General features: G+C 54.8%; 1 protein-coding gene across 1 annotated transcript in view; it reads right to left on the bottom strand.

Moving 5' to 3' along the window:
- Positions 1–14,488, bottom strand: part of TMEM266 (transmembrane protein 266) — a 79,327-nt gene extending 64,839 nt beyond the window's left edge. Inside the window, exons 1-2 of the mRNA XM_075535250.1 lie at positions 14,475–14,488; positions 10,745–10,933 (exon numbers count right to left, since the gene is read on the bottom strand). Of these exons, the coding sequence (XP_075391365.1) occupies positions 10,745–10,933; positions 14,475–14,488 (203 nt within the window). The remainder of the gene's footprint in view (positions 1–10,744; positions 10,934–14,474) is intronic.
- Positions 14,489–14,722: the final 234 nt, after the last annotated feature.

Raw genomic sequence — 14,722 nt, 5'->3', positions numbered from 1 at the left:
CGGGCATCCCCCCCACCAGGAAGGGTGCGTGTACTAGGGACACACAGGAGCTGCTGCCAACCTGGGGTCCAGGGACAGCTGGTCGCCCTGAGGAAGGAAGGGTGTCTTTTTATAGATGAAGCTCGCTGATGAAAAAGAGTACTGACAGAGCTCTTTTGTTCCCCTTTGAGGGAAAAATGACACCAAGGCCGCCATCACGTGAGGCGGAGCTTGTGGGGTTTGCATTTGCAGGGCTGTCTTGTGCATACATCTGCTTCGAACCCTGCATTCCAAAAAACCTGGTTCTATGCATTGGGCTGCAGGAACCGCCAGCCAGTCACTCCACAGGAGATGTGGGGCTTGCTGCTCTTGGAAAGAGCTACAGCTGTCTCGGAAACCCAAGTGCTCAGCCGCTTGGAGTCCTGGGGCGTCACTCTGAGCAGGAATCGAGTCCTGGGTGGCGAGTTTGGTTTGGGAAAGGACGCTACTCTCTGACGACGTGACCTTGGCTTGTTCTGAAAGCAAACCTGCTGAGTCGCCTTCTGGATGACTTTGGGGTGGGGCTGGAGCATCAGTGGGGGTGTTCAAGGGCCAGCCACCCCTAGACTGCATTCTGGGCACCAGCAGCCTGGTCCCTCCCTTGGGGTTCTCCCCTGACCCCTGCCCCGAACTCTTCCCACAAGGACCTGGTCTTCCCCACTGGCTGCTGTTTGCTGCTACAAAGGCGACTTCATGCGCGCAGGAGCAGAACTGCTGCCGGTCCCGTCTGCACCAGAGCCAGGAGGGGGTGTAGCGGGGCCCGGACCACTGTGATTCATAGGGGTTCTCATTCACCCATCATGATTTTGGGAATGGGACCGCCAGACCTTTCTTCCTAGTCCATCTCAGTAGTCTGGAAGCTCTGATGAAACCTGGTCAGCACCATAGCAAGAGACGTCTCCACTGGCAGGTGGGCAGTGGAGGCATGCTGGCCGGGAATGGGACCCAGGTGTCTTGGCATGGGAGGCAGGAATATGACCAACTGAACCATCACTTCCCGCCTTACCCTTATCTCAGTACAGTCCTCGCACCCCTTCCCCAGTCACTCCCTCTCTCATTCCTCCACTGTCCTCTGCTCCAGGCTCAGGGGATCTGGTTTCCGCTCTGGGTTTCATCCAGTGCTGGGGACAGACTGGAAGCCGGCAAGCAGAGCCCAGAGTCCCACGTCTGTGAGAGCTGAGCAAAGGCCTCCGGGAACACTGCAGTGGGCCCTGGCCAGGAGTGGGGTGTCGAGCAGAGCAGAGGTGGTGGTCCGTGCTATAGATACAAAGCGAGAGAAGACAACCTGAGGTTCAGAAGATCCTCCCCTTCTCTTGTCCGGAGCCTAGGCTTGCTGTGGAACGAACGTTATCTTTCTTCATGATGTTGCTATATTGGGTCTTTCCCCCCTTCCCTGGCCTGACATCTCAGAAAACGTCCCTGTGCCTCCATCGTGGCTTCTTCCTGACAGTGAGGTTCCGACGGAAGCCTGCCCTTGGCCTCATCTCCCTCTGCCTGAGCCTCAGTCACCCTCCAAGTCTCTCCCCATCAGGAGGCTGGCCCTGACACATCTGTCGGAGCTGTGAGGAGCCCAGAATGGAGATAATTAGCTTACTAAATACTGAATACAGCTCTCTCTCTCTCTCTCTCTCTCTCTCTCTCTCTCTCTCTCTCTCTCTCTCTCACACACACACACACACACACACACACACACGATGGCGAGCTTTCTTTCCTCACGTGCCCTCAGGGAGGAGCCCTGGTGGTGTAGTGGTTACAGGTGGGGCTGCTAACCACAAGGTCAGCAGTTCAAAACCACCAACTGACCCAAAGGAGAAAGACCGGGCTGTCTGATCCTGTTGTAAGCAGTGACAGTTTGGGAAGCCCACAGGGGCACTTCGACACTGTCCCATAGGGTCACTGTGAGTCGGCATCTACTCGGTGGCAGTGAGTGACTGCAGGGTCTCATCTGTAAAGAACTGCATGCTGATTTCCCCAACACACACATCTGCACTGCTGTCTCCCTGGTTGGGCTCCATTCCTCTCTGGGCTTCTCTGAATCCTCATCTTTGATGGCCTGTGTCTGCACTTCCCTGCTCCCAAGAAATGAGTGCCATGACGTCTACCTCATGGCCCATCCCATGGGCAGAGCTGAACTGCCCTCCTTGGGGGTGGGGGTGGGGGGGTGGGAAGCAGATCAATACACCTTTCTTCTGTGGCTTCCCTCTGCCATCCTCTGAGTAGCTGAGAATTCCCTGGCAATGCCCCAGATCCCACAGGCCCACTGTGTGCTGTGCTTGGTGGGGAGTGGGGAAACTGCTAACCCAACTGTCATCGAGCTGACAAGGACCCATGGCAGCCCCCACTATGATCCATAGCATCCAATGGCTGATTCCCCCCAAGGAACTCCCCAGGCCTTTCTTCCTAAGCACCGTCCCTGGGTGGACCCCAACTTCCAGCCTTCCCCTTAGCAGCCAAGTGCACCAACCGTCTGTACATGGCTGTCTGTGCCTTCTCACGATGACTCACTAATGGCCCCTGAGTCGACCATGACTCACAGTGACCCCGGAGGGCGATTGGCCTCCCCCTTTGTTCCTGAGATTTGTACGTCTTTACAGGTGCATGCAGCTTCCTCTTTCTCTCACACAGCGACTGGCGGGTCCAAACCGCTGACCACTGCACCACCACGACTCCAAGGTGGCTGGCTGGCTTCTTCAACAAGGCATAGTTCTGGGCCATACTTTTCCATTTGAGGAATGGAGTCAGGGAGCGAACGTGGGAGAAGAGACCGCGGCTACGGTAAAGCGCAAAGCCGCAAGCAACGTCCACCGAGACGATGGACAGACCTCAAACGTCACTGGAGGGAGAGAATCGAGATGGCGGTGGATTGTGGAAGGAAAAATGAATAGGGAAGACATGCACCTTAATCTTTTCCAAACCAGAGGAAGACGAACCAGGCTGAAGGAAGTTAAGATTTAATTCTTGATGGGCAGAGCAGTGTTCATCCCAAAGAACGTGGAGTGAACCTCCACCAGCCAGCCATCCCACAAGGACCAGAGCAGGCCAGATTGGATTATGGGCTTGCTACCCCTCCTTGCCACGTGACACGGTGCTGGCCAATGGGACGAGCGAGAGCTGATGACGCCTACTGGGCAACTTCATTCAAGCTCTCAGAATAACACGCGGCCCTTCTTTTAGCCCAACATGAATGCGCAAGGCTATGGCTGCCTAGTGACAGTGAGGAGCCCTAGTGTCCGTAGCGAACCCACAAAGGGCAGAGTGGATGACCTTGAGAGCAATCTGGTCTTTGCTGGCTCTAGTTCCCCCCCCCCACCTCCGAATCTGTGTCCCCCGTGCCAGAGAGTCTGAGATGGGCGGCCTCTTCTGTCCAAGACAAGAGCACCGACAGTTACCAGTCCTTGGGGAGAAGAATGGCGTGGAACTCGATGGGACTCAGGGACCAAGAGTGCAGGGGTGGGGTGGGGTGGGGGAATACACAGAAATTGCTGATGGAGACACGGGGCAACCTGGAGAGGCTCTCACGTGCTCAGACCCCTGTTCTCATCCGCCTTGAGGTGCAGGGAGGCGGTGTTTCTGCTTGCTCACTACTGGAAGAGAGAGGTGATTGGTTGGGGAGGGCGCAGGCTAGCAGAGAAAGGAAGAGGGAACAGCTTATGGTGATGTCAAGGGCAACCTAGTGCACTGGTTCAGACCCTGAGTATGAAGGTCAAGGTCTGAAGAAAGGAGGATATTCGGGTCGGTAGCGCTTGGCAGGGGGCTTTTCTGCCCCACATGGGGCTAGCACAGCCTGGGTGGCCCGAGGACTGTTTTTCAAAGTAGCCAGACCAGACACTGCCCCCCTCCCCCCTCCCCAGGGAACCACTGGCGGTGGCAGCTTCATGGCTAGTGGAGATGGAAGCAAGGTGGGGTGCTGAGGGCAGGGGAGGAGGAAGGAGAGGAAGTTCAGCGGTGAGTGGGACTGAGGGACTGGCTTCATGTCGTTTTGGGCATGGGCATTCCTGTTGACCAGCCACATGGAGCCAAGCTGATGGCAGTCAGAGCCCTGGAGATGCATCCACCACCACTGGACCCACAGGACTTTCCACCCACTGGCCTGTGATCCTCCTGCATTCGGCATCATTGCATGTGCTGCGTGAGTCTGAAGAGGAGATCGTGGGCTAATATCAGCCTTATGGGCTAATATTGAACTTGTGGACTTGATCTGAACTGAGGCGGCTTGTTTTATTGATGCATAATTACTTCTTGATATAAAGTTCTCCCTTACGTATAAATGAGTCTCTGGATTTGTTTCTCTCGACTACCTGGACGAACCCAGCCGACTTGGGCCCCTTCACTCTTAAGACAGGACTTGCTTGAAGGCCTGGACATCTCTCCTCACACATCTCTCCTCACTGGGACCTGTGAACGCTTGTGAGGGGAGTCTGGGGGTCCCCGTGAAATGTCTAGGGAGGAGCTGGGTATGCCAGGCATCTATGGTGGAGCTTCAGCAGTGAACGTTCAGGAAAGGGTGGAAGTGGCTGCTCTTGCCTGGTGTGCAAGAGCACACAAGAGCAGCCACAGAGAAGGAAGAACCTGACCTTTAAGGAACATGCAGGAAGAAGTGTTTTCCAAACAGCCTAGCGGAGCCCCAGCAGGAAGCAGCGGAGCAGACCCAAGGAGGCTGTTTCCAGAGAGAGAGGGCGAGGGGGACAACAGAGGCCAGTACCAGCACCCGAGCAACCAGGAGGAGGTGGGTGACCTTGGGGGTGGCTTTTCCAGCGGGGATGATGCCAAAGCCAGATTGAGAAGACTGGGCCATAAAGGCCAGCAGAGCAGAGGATGCGTGTAGACCAGGCTTTCAAGAGCTAGAGGGCAATGATGGGAGCTAGCAGGGACTAGGGGCGAGGAGGGAACAAGGCTCAAGTGACAGAGAAGCCCTAGGAGGGCGGAAGGGAGAGGTGGGGTGGGGGTGGGGGGGTGGGGGCACTATGCAGCCCACTGTCCCAGGGAAAGAGGAGAGGAGGTCCCCTGCTGAGGGCAAGGGTTTGGGGGAAACGGAACTCACTTATAGGGGCCCCCTGGGACAGAGTGGCCGCCCTGGTGGCATAGTGGTGATGCGTTGGGCTGCAACCCGCAAGGTCCACAGTTCAAACCCACTAGCTGTTCCTCTGGACAATGGCAGCAGCTTTCTACTCCCGTAAGAGATCGGTCTTGGGAAACCCACAGGAGCGGTTCTACCCCATCCTCTAGGATCGCCATGAGTCAGCACCGGCTCGATGGCAGAGAGGAAGGACTGCCCCTTGTGGGTTCCTGAGACGTTGACAGCTTTCTGGGAGCAGGAAGTCTCATCTTGCTCCCATGGAGTGGCTGGTGGGCGTGAATAGCCGACCTTGGGGTTAGCAGCTCCGTGCGTAGAGACCACCAGGGCTCCTTGGGAAAATGGCAGTGGTCTGACACCAACTTGACCAGGACCCTGGGGGATGGCAAAACTGTAAGCCAAGTTGAAGCTGGAGGCCTTGATACTGGGAGGCACCCTGGCAGCCTGCGTGTGGCCTGGAAGAGGGCATACTGGTGGGCAGCAGGCTGTGGGCTCCGTTAGGCTGCGGGGGGTCGCGGGTCAGGCCACAGGGACCTGGGGAAGTCAAGGAGTATGACCAAGAGGGGCCATTCCACCTGTGCCTCTGGGCTTACCTGCTTCTGATGACGTCTTACTGGTCACTACTTTCCTGAACAGGAGGGATTTGAAATGGACTTAGAAGTACACTCAGGTTGGGAACCTCCCCCTTTTTGACCTGCCTCCTCTTTTTCAGAAACAAACAAACACACTGGAGATTCCCTCACAGAGGGGTCTAGGGGAGGAGATGAGTCAGTCAGGGTACGATGTAGCACCGATGAAGAATATAGCTTTCCTCAAGTTCCTAAATGCTTCCTCCCCCCTCAACTACCATGATCCGAATTCTACCTTGCAAGTCTGGATAGAGCAGAGGTTGTACACTGGTGCAGATAGTAGCTGGAGGCACAGGGAATCCAAGGCGGATGATACCTTCAGGACCAGGGCTGTGAGGGGCGATACTAGGAGAGTAGAGGGGGAGTGGGTGGGAAAGGGGGAACTGATTACAAGGATCTACATGTGACCTCCTCCCTGGGGGACGGACAACAGAAAAGTGGGTGAAGGGACACATTGGACAGGGCAAGATATGACAAAATAATAATTTATAAATTATCAAGGGCTCATGAGGGAGGGAGGAGCGGGGAAGGAGGGGAAAAAGAGGACTTGATGCAAAGGGCTGAAGTGGAGAGCAAATGCTTTGAAAATGATGAGGGCAAAGAATGTACAGACGTGCTTTATACAATTGATGTATGTATGGATTGTGATAAGAGTTGTATGAGTCTCTAATAAAATGTTATAAAAAAAGAGAAAGAAAGAAACAAACAAACCTCCGTACCCCTCTGGCTACTAAAAGTTTTTGTACCACAGCCTGTAATCCAGGATTAAGTGTAGGCATTGCTCATCCTGGTGCCCACCCCCCTGCCCAGGGGCCAGTACTGGTTGCTTTGGGAAGCACTGCTTTAGATAGTAGAGCCTAGTGGCAGTCTCGCAGGGGTCATGCGTGAGAACTGCAGCCACACACAAGACATGAAGGAAGAGGACAAACGGGTCCCCTGCCCCGGCTTGAGGCAGGAGCCAGGAGACCAGGTGCTGTGCTCTGCTCTCCTGCTGTCTGACTCAGAGCCAGTTCCTTCCACTCTGGGCTAGTGGGCTAGATGCTTCCGAGGGTCTCCTCTAGCACCAAATGTCACAGGCAGCTGGCTCACCGGGCCACAAAAGGCTGGGCACTCTCTTGCTGAGGCCTCTGATCTGTAAAGGCAGGATGTGAGCACCAGGTTGGGTGTTGGAATCTTCCAGTGGGTTAGGACTCAGGGTGAGCACGTGTGTTACAAAGTAGATCTTTGCAGAATGGAGCCCTCATGGCGCTCTGGTCAGGTGTTGGCCTGCTAACTGCCAGGTCGGAGGTTCAAACCCACCAGTCCTGCAGGAAGGAGACGAGGCTGACTGCTCCCAGTCAAGATTTGTTAGGTAGCTAGAGACAGGGACCGGGGGTGTGTCTCCCCATGCCTGGAGTTCCCCCCTTCAGGAGGTTGGAAGAGAATGAGGCGAGGCTCAGCCAACCAATAAAGGCTAAGGGGCATGCACCAATTCATGCCTGAGACAGGGGGGCGGTATACCTGGGTGGGCCCAAACTAGGCCAGGTGGGCCAATGGGGTCCACCAGTACCATCAACCACGCCTCCCAGACGCAGGTTCTAAATACTGGGACCTCGGGACCACTGCCCCTTGGGCTGCTTCTCCTGGCCTCTGGCCACCACGTTCGGTTGCAGTCCCACGAGGGTGCCTGTGTTCAGTGACTGTACTACCTAAAACTTCTTCCGGCCTTGATAAAAACTCACTTAGATCACAAACCAGGCTTTGGAGTGAATTCTTTCTCGTGCGAAGACAAGAACCGAGGTATTTCCTACTGAGAAATCTAACAGATTTACCATCGGGACTGTCTCAGCGGCAGTGGGCTACCTTCATGGAAGTAGATCACCAGACCAGTGGGTTAGAACTGCCAACCTTTGGGTCAGTGGCCCTGACTGTGACACCTGGGAACCTAATCTGTCTGTAACAACAGTAGCCTTAAGAGGACAAGGCGTTTTGGAACAAGATTTAACTAAGCCAACGCTTTCTGAAGAGCTGCTGGTACTGCAGTTGTCAGAAAAGGGCCAGGTTGGGAAATTTGGGAAAACCCCAGGAAATGCTGCAGGAGCCAAAAAAAAAAAAAAAAAAAAAAAAAAAGCCTTGTTCAGGGAGGTCCCCCTCCTTCTCTGCTGCATGTGGTGTGTTGTAGCCCTGGCTTCCCTCCTGGGCCTGAGCTTCCTTCCTCCAGGAAGCCCTCTGCTGTGCTCCCCAGGAGGCAAATACCTTTCCCTCCTGGCTTCCCATTTACACCCAGGAGCAGGGCTGCAGGGCACACTCCGGATTCAAATCAAATCTAGAGCCTCTGCCTGCTGGCACTTCATTTGTATGCTTGCTGATGGAGGAAGTCAGGCAGAGGCCAATGCAGAAGCAAACGGACAGACTAAGTGAGGTCACAGGACTTTAGTGCTGGGGGATGGGGTAGGGGTGTATATCCCCTCCCCTCAGAATTCATCCACAGCGTGGGACACCCCCGCAGTCCCAGTACACTCACAGGGTGCAGATGTGGACAAGGTCCCCGGCCTGGATTCTTGGCCGCTTCCCCTTCTCTCCATGTCTCTCTCTCACACATTTGAAAGGGTCTAACGCAGGCTCAGGTCCCCAGAGGCGGGAAAGGCATCCTGGGGAACTGCAGGGGTGCCCCAGGAGGCTGCACTACCGCCTGTCACCACCAGAGGGCAGCGACACCATGGCTTCCAGGGTGCTCAGAGGTGGTGGAGGGTAGGTGAAAACGTGGGGCTCTGGAATTAAGGATTTCCAGGCCCTGATAGCTTGGGAATCAACCCAAGCACACGACCCTTCTGAACACGGGACCTTGTAGGTGAGGCCAGCGCTGCAAGGGCGAAGGCCAGCCTTTAACCTGGAGGGAACCTGGCAGAGGCTGGCCTCCCAGTCAGAGGAGGCGTCCAGGCCAGTGCCTGCACGTGCGTGTCACTTGGCATCATCTCCTCCCTGTGTCCTTCCCTGTCCTCGTCTCCGGTGTCATAGTGATCGTACACATGATACTGGGAGGAAATTATTTTTTTTAGAAAGTCACTAGGGTGCAGTTTCTGTAAAAAATAAAGGTGTCTGGTTTCGTAATTATTAGGCAATTTATCTTGGGGAGCTGGGACAGACCCTTCAGGAAACAAGCCTGGCACTGCGCACCTAGCCTTTCCTGAGCTAGGCTCTCCGTCCCTTCTAAAAGACCTGACAACCCTTTGTTTTTCCATGCAAAGCAGCCAGCGGGTTCCAATATACTTAGACACCTGCCAGAGGAGAAGGAGCCTTGGTGGCATAGTGGGTTATGTGTTGGTCTGCTTACCAGAAAATCAGCAGTTCAAAGCCACCAGTCCTTCCTTGGGAGAAAAGAGAGGTTTTCTACTCCCATAAAGAGTTATTGGCTCGGCAAGTCACAGGCACAGTTCTACCTGCTCCAGTAGGTAGCTAGGAGTTGGCAGAGATGTGACGGCCGTGAGTCTGGTTGTTCACATCCTTGCCAAGGATTAAAAGTCCCTGTGGGCACGGGGCTGGGATGGGGCTGGTGGGAGTCTGAGGCTGACCTGCTGGATGACCCTAGGACCCGTTCCTGCTGAACTAGTGGGTCTGTGGATCACCGTGGAATCTATGCCAACTCAGGAGGCCCTGCCGCATGTGCAGGGCAGAATGGCACCCCACGGGGTTTCCAAGGCTGGGACCTTGTGTAAGCAGATGGTCAGGCCTGGCTCCCGAGTTGCCGCTAACCACCAACCTTCCGGCTAATACAGTGGCGCTTAACTGTTTGTGAGCCCAGGGACCCACCACCACCAACAACACCAACAACATACACACTCTTACCATTCATTCACCTTCAGAAAATCCATTTGTAAGACACACCATGCTAATGAGAAGTTAATGGGGGGTGGCGGGGAGGAGGGCAGGCATCCAGTCTACTACACATGCTAAGGGGGCAGTGGAAGCCAGGGTCACGTGCCTAAATTAGGGATGGCCAATGCCCACGTGAACACCATGTGGTCACGCAGTAGTTAAGTACTTGGCTGCTGAGCCACCCAATGGCTCTGGCCAAAACCAACCAACCAAAAATACCTCAAACCCGTTGCTATTGAGTCAATTCTGACTCATAGAGACCTTAAAGGTTACAGCCTAGCAAATCCGACGGGGCAGTTCTGCTTGGTCACATGGGGTCACTATGAGTGGACAACTGGCATGGCAGCACCTAGGTGTCACACAGCCACGTGCCCTCCCCTGCTGCCTTTGCGTGGATGTCTGACTCACAGTGACCCTACAGCGCCTAGCAGAAGCAGGCTGACAGCCCATCTTTCCCACCGAGCAGCTGGCTTGCCAGCACTGGCCTTTCAGTTAGCAGCCAATGGCTTAGCCTCTATGCCACCCTCTATTCTGGGGGGGCAGGGCGAGAGGGAGCTAATATCAGGTGAAGTATCACCAAGTTCCCTGGGGTATTCAGCACGTTCCCTGCATGCACAGCGCTTTTCTCCCGGACTCTTCCCTGGTGAGAACTGGCAGATAAAGGGCAGTGCCGCCCTCATCCAAGAAGCCCTGGTGGCTTAGTGGTTATGCCCTGGGCTGCAATCTGAATGGCTGGCAGTTTGAAACCACAGCAGCTCCGTGGGAGAAGTGTCAGAGGCCTATGTGGATGGGTGGGGGGGGGGGTTCACTCACTCAGCATTGACTCCACGGCAGTTTGACCTTCAGAAAGCCCCTGGGCCCTGGGGGTCTCCTGCCTCCCCAGCATTCAGAGAGGAGCTTGGGTGGATCCTTTAAGAGCATTTCAGTCCTAAAGTACATTCTAATGCCCTGAGTTCCCAGTAAATGTCCCAGAGCAGGCTGTCTGGCAGTGACAGGTATTTTCAGAGGAAAGAAAGGGTCTCTGTGGACTGAGGTGAACTTCTGGGCTCTTAACCTTCTGCCTCTCTCACCTCTGCTGCTGCTGCTCCTGCTGTTCAGGAGGAACCCATGGAAACTTGGGCCATCATGCAAAAGATGTCTCAGTTAGCTCCATGGCCCCAGCACCTACCCTTCTCTTTGGTAATCTTCGTCCAGGTTTGACAAGAGCTGCGAGCCCTCCGTGGAGAGGTCCACAGCGGCCAAGGGCAAGTCTCGATAGGCAAAGTTCCCCAGCTGCAGGGGAGCAGCGCTCTTGGTTTCTTCCTCCACTTGCTGGGAGATGATTTCAACTTCCAAAATTCCTCCTTCTAGGGCAGGCCTGCAAAGGGCAGGAGGGCAACAGGGAAGGGTCAGGTCAAGAGCAAGATCAAGGGTCCTGTCCCTGCCCTGGGGGAGAGCAGGGAGGACCAGAAGATTCTGTGCCAGGCTGTGCGGGAGGAGAGCTGGGCAAGTTGTGAATTTGCTATTCACCTAACCTTCCCATCTCCTTCACCTTTCAGAGGAAAGGTAGAGCAATGAGGAGACGTGCTCAGATCTGGAAACAGGAGCTTTGCGGGACTGGCTCTCCCAAATCTCTGATGGCAATTCTGCCAGCCAGGAAAACCGGAGCTAACACCTCGAGGACAGAAATCCTGGGCCCTTGAACATTATATTGCTCGAGTTCATTGATTTTTTTTTTTTAAACACTGCTTCCTTGTTAAGGTTCTTTGCAAAGTCTGTCTACACAGCAGTAGAGGAAGGAGGTTTTGGTTCACAACTGGATGCGAGTGTGGTGGTTGGGAAGCCTGCCTGGAGACCTGGGGGTGGGATGGGGGGGAGGGGGGGCAGTGAGGACAGCAAGGGCCGGCTGGGCTTGGTTGTTGCTCCTTTTCCACCTGTCCCACTGCATCTGCCTTTGAGGAGGAGGGAGGGACCAGTTGATCAAATGTCTGCGATGCTGTGTGTTTTCTACTAGCAACGCTCACCCAGGGAAGCTCCTGCCCTTGATCTCTCTGCCGAAGGGTTTCCTAGCCAAAGGCAGTACCGCCTTCCAATCACCAAACCAAACCAGCACCCAGCCCACTAAGCCTGACTCATGGATAGGTTTATTGCACCAACCTGGCCAATACGAACATGTGGGATTCATCAGGTCCCAGTTTGATCGAAGGACAATGAGATAAATGCCCCCACCCCCAACACACACATATTTGCTCTCTGGTGATCAGAGCCTGCTGGAGCATTCATGCATACATGCTGCTGCTGCAGCTAGTTCTCTGCCTCAACCTGTGAGCTACACCACCTGTGGGCCAGCCAATCCGTGGATCGTGTCACTAGAGCTTGAGGCTCCTTTGGGACCTGCTTCACCGCGCTGCTGATGCCTGGGCCTGAGGCTGGTGGATCCCGTCACCTTGCATTGCTTGGGTTTGTTATCCCATCTGGGCCTGCTTTGCTAAGCTCCCGAGCTACTGACTGTTGGTGACCCGCCCTGCTGCCTGCAGGCAGACTCTGCTTTATATATATAATCATAAGTGTGCTGGTTTAGTTTCTCTAGAGAACCCTGCCTAACACAGTGGTCACGCGTGTGCAGGATAGAACTGCCCCATAGGGCTGTCATGGTTGTGGCCCTTTGGAAGAGACCATTAAAAAAATAATTTTATTAGGGGCTCAAATAACTGAGACCATTCTTATTGAGAGGTCTTCTGGTGGGTGGGCTGGAATAGGCATACCTTTCACTTTGTTGGGGGGGCCAGTGCTCAGTCCAGGGACCGCTCACCACCAGAGGGTCTTTGTCAATTTGTGGAGCATGTGTGGAAGAGGTTGCTCTTAGCTTTTAAATCGGGACACAGGACACATCCTACAAAGTGTCCAGCACCAAGACCTGTGCTGCCCTGAACATGAGCAGCCATTGTGCCAAGAGCCTCCGGTTGCTGGGGCGCCCCCTTCGGTCTTTCCTAGCTCCCGATTCCTCTATAGAATCAGAGGGGGTGCATCTTGTGTCTCTGGCCAAACAATGGAGGTTTGGAAGAGAAACACAGGGTGGGTGGGAGGAGAAAAATCAACTGTTTCAGGGCGAGGGGAGAGCCCAGGGAAAGGAGAAACCAGGTGGAATCCTGAGGTGGCTGCCGTGGCCGCTGTCCGCTGGACCACAGACCCTGGCTCACGATCTGGCTAAGCTTACTTCTCTGTTGCTTGAATCACCCAGAAAACTGAAGGAAAAGAGAGTGCTTTTTTCCCCCCTTTTTCACTTGAACACCACAGGTTGGCGGGCGGCCTCAACTACCTGAATTTGCTAAGTCCTTTCCCCTGGCCCATTTATCCTGTGTCAACCTTGGCTTCCTGGCTACCTGTCTGGCACAGCTGAGAGTGCTCATCACTGTGTGACATTTACAGAATGACTCCTAGTCTTTGGACAGAACAGTCACAGGATGCGAGGCTTCTGCGTTTCTCAACAAGTGAAATACAAGGGTGGGTGGTTAGGCGGGGATTCCAACTCCTCCAGGTGTTTCCCCAAAAGCAGAGGCTGTCTGAACTTGGTGTTCTCTCTCCTTTGTCTTTCTTTTACCCCAGACGACTCTTTGAACAAACTATGGGTTGGTGAATTGAACAAATACGAGTTTTGGCCAATGGCGGGTGGGAGGGGCGAGAGCATGCTTCTGAGATTGTAGAACATGGCTCCAGGAAGCTGGGAACTTCTGCCTTCCTGACTTTCCTGTCCCTTGGTCCCTTTCTGCCGATGGTCACAGTGGCTCCGCGGTCCTCTCCATAGAGAAGTACGACCTTGCTCGGTGGGCGGAAGGTGTCACCATCCCTTGTCTAATTGTTGAGACTGGCCCTGGGTCTTACATATGAAGACCAACCAGTATGGTAGAAAAAACACCTCCACGGGACCACTCTTACCCGTTCCTGTGTACCCAGGCCCTTTGCCCTCCGACTTCACAGCTCTACCCATCCACAAGAAAAACAGAGCGTCTCTCCCCATCCTTTGAAATCCTCTGATTCCAACTGAGTGTCTTTCGTGCAGCAGGAGGGACATTAGCAGGTGTGACCCGACCTGAAGCGTGGGAAGGCCCCCGTGTGGTTCCACTTGTGCCCCCACATCTCCTGCATCGCTAGGCTGAGAAATGCAGGGAGCGCCCAGTCTCCCCTAGATCTGCTGACAGCCCGCCGCACCCTAGTCAAGGTGAGCTGAGCCATCTATACTTCATGCCCCCAAGGCCCCGTGGTGCTTTGTTAAACAGCGTTGTGGTGGCAACAGGTAACGGACTCAGTGGGGCGCACAAGTGCTTCAGATGATGGAGCAGCTGGGCCTGCAGAGAGCCCAGCACAGGGTGCTGAGACAGCAGAGCGCTGCCCTCCTCCTGGGCTTACCACTAAGTTAAAAGACACAGGGCAAGTGACCGCTTGCTACTGCCGGCCTGGCCCGAGGAACGGTAAGCCTCCAGCCTCGTGGGTTTGGGAAGGAAAGCATTTATCTCGTAGGGGGTCTCTCGCCCATTTTGCAAAAGCCCATTTCTAGGAATCCATTCTAAGTTTCTCTGCGATTCCATTTTGTTTATTCCCCTTGAACGCGTCCTTCTGCTTTGGAAAGACTCCCACAGAGCTGGTGGCCCTTGCTGAAGGGCAGGTGTGTGTAGTGGCTGCCCGAGGGGAAGACTGTCGGTGGAAGGCATCTACAGCAATGGCGCTGGGAGGGCAGGACCCCTCTGCTTGGCAGACTAGAAAATGGGCTTACTTGCCACCAAGGCATGGTGATGGAGGCTCCAACCACCATCGGAGAGGCCTTCTGCCTCCCCAGGGCTGGGAGGGAGCTCTGGGTACGGACTGTCCACCCACCACCACCCGGGAAGGGGGGGGGGTGGAGAGGACCCCTGGTTACTTACTGTGGACTGGTCATGTTGGAAGGCACAGTCAGAGCCGCGAGTGTCCTTGGGGTCTAGTGCGGCTCGGCTCGCCTGAAGCCTGCCGCCGTCAGCATTGCCAGGGTGCTTGGGTTGGTCAAGACACATGCAAACATAGGCCCTGTGGACAAGGGATTGAATCGTGGGTGTTTATGACACTTAAGTGCCCAAACCACAAGCCCCGCTGAGCTCATCTGAAGATGCAGGTTCTCAGGACTTTCTTCTACACG

This window comes from Tenrec ecaudatus, chromosome 17, assembly GCF_050624435.1.
Source record: "Tenrec ecaudatus isolate mTenEca1 chromosome 17, mTenEca1.hap1, whole genome shotgun sequence".
Classification (NCBI taxonomy): domain Eukaryota; kingdom Metazoa; phylum Chordata; class Mammalia; order Afrosoricida; family Tenrecidae; genus Tenrec; species Tenrec ecaudatus.
Note: the sequence above shows the minus strand (reverse complement) of the source record. Positions and strands in the feature narration are given on the sequence as shown.